This window comes from Bos grunniens, chromosome 29 (assembly GCF_055505025.1).
Source record: "Bos grunniens cultivar Pamir isolate PY7600 chromosome 29, Bosgru_T2T1.0, whole genome shotgun sequence".
NCBI lineage: Eukaryota > Metazoa > Chordata > Mammalia > Artiodactyla > Bovidae > Bos > Bos grunniens.
Window position 1 is genome coordinate 24,604,043 of NC_141193.1, and position 4,774 is coordinate 24,608,816.

General features: G+C 38.4%; 1 protein-coding gene across 1 annotated transcript; it reads left to right on the forward strand.

Annotated features, from left to right (window-relative positions):
- On the forward strand, window positions 1-2,114 carry OR10S1 (olfactory receptor family 10 subfamily S member 1). Its single transcript, XM_086384148.1, has one exon. The coding sequence runs from the start codon at window positions 30-32 to the stop codon at window positions 993-995; it is 966 nt and encodes a 321-aa protein (XP_086240274.1). The 5' UTR covers window positions 1-29; the 3' UTR covers window positions 996-2,114.
- The last annotated feature ends 2,660 nt before the right edge of the window (window positions 2,115-4,774 follow it).

Here is a 4,774-nt window from a genome sequence, read left to right on the forward strand (position 1 = left end):
CTGATGTCAGTCCTCTCCTGCCTGAGAAGATGATCAGGGAGACAGAAGACCCCAACCAGACCGTGGTGGACTTCTTCTTGGAGGGTCTGATGTACACAGCTGAACATCCTAGCCTCTTCTTTCTGCTCTTCCTCCTCATCTATAGCATCACCGTGACTGGGAATCTCCTCATTCTCATCACCGTGGGCTCTGACCCTCACCTCTGCTCCCCCATGTACCACTTCCTGGCGCACCTCTCCTTCCTAGATGCATGTCTGTCTACGGTGACAGTGCCCAAGGTCATGGCAGGCCTCCTCACTCCGGATGGAAAGGTGATCTCCTTTGAGGGCTGTGCTATCCAGCTTTACTGCTTCCACTTCCTGGCCAGCACCGAGTGCTTCCTGTACACGGTCATGGCCTACGACCGCTACCTGGCTATCTGCCGACCCCTGCACTACTCGGTGGCCATGAACAGGCGGATGTGCGCAGGGCTGTGTGGGATAACTTGGACCATGGGTGCGGTGCACTCCGCACTCCATACCTGCCTCACCTTCCGCTTGCTCTACTGTGGGCCTCGTCACATCGCCTACTTCTTCTGTGATATCCCGCCAGTGCTGAAGCTGGCCTGTGCAGACACCACCGTCAATGAGCTTGTCATGCTTGCCAACATTGGCATTGTGGCTGCAGGTTGCCTCATACTCATCGTCATCTCCTACGTCTTCATCGCCGCAGCGGTGTTGCGCATCCGCACAGCGGAAGGCAGGAAGCACACCTTCTCCACTTGCACCTCCCACCTCACGGTGGTGCTCCTGTACTACATGCCCCCGGTCTGCATCTACCTGCAGCCTCACTCCAGTGGGGCAGGTGTCGGGGCCCCTGCCGTCTTCTACACCATAGTCACTCCCATGCTCAACCCTTTCATTTACACCCTGCGGAACACAGAGGTGAAGCAGGCTCTGCGAAGACTTCTGGGCCAAGGCTCCAGAGACTCTCCAGCAGGCAGCCTGCTCCGCTAACCTACACTGCGATTCTCTTCATTTGCCCGCCAAGAAAGCGTCTATTTCCGTGTCAAAATGGAAAGGAGCATCATTCAGGTGGAAATGAGAAAAACAGTTTCAGCTCAGCCAAGATCTTTTTTCCCCTCACTTCAGCCAACTGACTGGTGTCAATGTCTGTCACAAACTTTTCATCTTTAAAACCAAAGGGCTGGGAGATTTCCCTGGCGATCCAGCGGTTAAGACTCCACTTCCACTGAAAGGGATGCAGGTTCAGTCCCTGGTCGGGGAACGAAGATCCTGCCATGCCTCCTGGCATGCAGAAAACTAAAGGGCTGGATCGGGTGATCCCAGAAAATCTCTACCACCTAGGTTTTATGGCTCAGAGGTATGTGAAATGCTATTCACAGCCTCATTTATTTTAGCAAGTATATCTTTTTTTAACTATGAAATAATTGTGTTAAATATAACATATTTTAAAATGCTGGTTACTAAAGTATAGTATAGACAATGTTTGTCTATGTATCTCCAGTTTAAAAGAAGAAGCTACAGTTTTTAGGATGATAAAATACAACTATTAGGAGAAAACTTGCCCAAGGTCGCTTAGAAAGTGTCATTGTCTTTATTTTCCCACTCCAGGTGGTTTATAACTAGTGATAGAAAGACATGGACCTTGACATCAGGTGGAACTACCAGTACTCGAATCCTGATTCCACTTGTCATTTGATATAAAATCTTGTGCATATTTTATAATAACTTGCTGTTTCAGTGTGTTCTTCTAATATAGTAAGATTAAAATTAACTACTTGGTAGAATTTTATGCAGGCTAAATAATATATTTATGTTAAGTGCTCGCTGAATAATGGATGTTCCCATTTCTTTCACAGCAAAATGAAGAAGTCAAGAGTGCTTATTATACAAGCTAAGGTTTAAACTAAACAAAAAAATGCAACTTAACAAAATTTATGGGGTGCAGCAAAAACAAAGATCAAAGTGAAATATTCAGCATTAAATGCATATGTTATTAATAGGAAAAGAAAAATATCTTACTAAGCTTCCAATTTAAGAAACTAGAGAAAGAAAAGTAATTGAAACCTAAAGGAAGCGCAAGAAAATAAACAGCAAAAGCTAGATCAGAAATGAATGAAGTTATAAGTAGTAGAGAAAAAAATTTTTAATCAAAAGTTTATTCTTTGCAAAAATCAATAAAATTGATAACTCTTTAGCCAGGATAACCAAAGGAAGGCAGAAATAACCAATATCAAAAATTAAAGGGATATTGTCACTACTGATGATACAGATATTAAAAGAAGATTATATATAACTCTTTCCCCACATATTTGATAATGTAAATGAAATGGACTACTTCATATAAAGACACAAAGTACCAAAACTCATGTAGGACAAATGGATAACCTGAAGAGTTCAATATCTCTTTTTAAAATTGAATTCATGATTATAACCCTTCCAAAAAAATCATACCTAGGTGGTCTAATTATTAATTCTATCAAAACAGTTAAGGAATAAATAGTATCAATTATCTTCAGTCTCTTACAGAAAAGTGGAAGCAGAGGAACTACTTCTTAAATAATCCAATGAGATCAGAATTATCCTAATTACTAAAGTCAGATACAGACATCAAAAAAAAGGAAAACCACAGACCAAATAACTCATGAATATAAGCATGAAAACTTCTGAACAAAATATAGGAAATCAAATCCAACATATATAAAAACATGTATATACCATGATCAAGTAGGATTTATTCCAGATATGCAAGACTAGTTCAACATGCAAAAATCAGTGTAACAGGATACAGAAGGAAAATCATATAAAATCATGTATCAAGTGACTAAAAAGGCATTTAACAACATTGAAAACTGAATCACAAAAAAAAAATTGATTCATGATTAAAACTCAGCAAACTAGGAATTAAGAGAGCCTACCTCTCTATATTTGATAAAGAACTTGATAAAGAACAGACACAGGAAAACTAAAAATAAAATGTCATAATTACTGGCGAAATAATGAGCTTTCCTGCTAATATCTGGTGGATCCATGACTGTATTTGTCAAACCCATAGTGATTTACAGTACAGAGTGAAACGATGTGTGCAAATATACAAACTAATTTAGGAAACTGGAGATTCTAGGAAGGAATGCACAACATCACAAACAACCTCTGTTACAGATATACACAGCAGCTCCACGGAAGGGGACAGTGACAAAAGATGCTGACCTAAGTAAAACAAATGTAAGCCGAAGGTTTAAAGCAAAAATTAAAGTTTCGTGAGCACTGTACTCTGGTTGACAAGGTGATTTCCCACAAGGGTCGAAGTTAACAATTCTGAAACCACTATAGAGGCATACTGAGATGGAACAAATCGGTAAACCAGTGGCTGATGGTGAGTCAGATGTCCCACCATGAGAATGGCAGAATAAACAAGCTAGGGGAGAAAGGATGTGGTAATGGATTATAGATGGAGTCATCAGTATGAAGTCATGTTTAACTTATTATAGCTAAAAATGATTACATATAAACATATTTACAGACAGGTATATACACATACATTTCCTTGTTCTCTCAGTTTAGAGGGCCTAAAAGCAAGAAGTACACCTAGTGCTCAGGTATGAAGTTTCTAGTAATGTTCTCCAATAATAGAAACCAGGAAAGGAACTGGAGAAAGAAAGGTATAAGAAGAGACAGGAGCATCTTTGCTAGAAAGCAAAGAATCACTGAAGTACACACATACACACACACACACACAAAGATGGGGTATGACAGAGAAACAGGAGCCAGTTGAAAGGGTTCTCAGTGGTCAAAACTGGAATAACTTCCACCAATATATTAAATGAAGTGGTAATGGATTATTATTTAAAATATAAAATAGCCATGAGTCCATAGTGATATAAATAAATAATTGAATGACTAAATAAGAGAAAGAAAAACAGACAAATCCCTTTTGCAGAAGTGTAATGAAAATAGAAAAAAAGAAATAATAAAGATAAGAGCAAAAATATAAGTGAACAATATAAGAAAAAATAAATGAAAAATAAGTGAAAGGAACTCATCAGGCTCTTCTGTCCATGAAATTCTCCAGGAAAGAATACTGGAGTGGGTTGCCATTCCCTTCTCCAGGAAATCTTCCCAACCCAGGGATTGAACCTAGGTCTCCCACATTACAGGCAGATTCTTTACCATCTGAGCCACCAGGGAACCTCAATCAAAACTATACTGCAATATAAAAGAAAACAGCATACATATAGACAAAATTATATGCTACAACCAAGTAAGGTTTATTTCAGGGATTCAAAGATGTTCATATTTGAAAAAAATCAATAAATGTACTGTATCATATGAATAGGCTAAAGAAGAAAAAATATATGATCATATCAGTTGAGACAAGAAATATCTAAAACCAACAGTAACTTATAATTTTTTTAAAAATTATCAAAATCTAGCAATAGAGGAAAATTTCCTCAACTTGAAAAACAATGTCTACAAAAACACTCCTGTGAACATTATACTTGATGGTGAAAGACTGAAAGCTTTCCCATTTTGACTGGGAATAAGACAAGGATATCCATTTATCACTTTTATTCATTATACAGAAAGCATTGTTTTTATGCATTCTACATAAAGCATTGCTCAAAGGAATAAAGCAAGAAAAGAAAATGAATTACATACAGGTCAGAAACAAAGAAATGATACTGTCCTTAATTTCAGGTACCATAATTTTCTGCAAAAGAAAATCCCAATGCATCTATTTTAAAACTCTTAGATTTTCCAAAGAAAACACT

What these genes read in the sequence shown, in the direction of transcription:
- OR10S1 (XM_086384148.1), top strand. Translation starts at nt 30, where the DNA reads ATGATCAGGGAGACAGAAGACCCCAACCAGACCGTGGTGGACTTCTTC.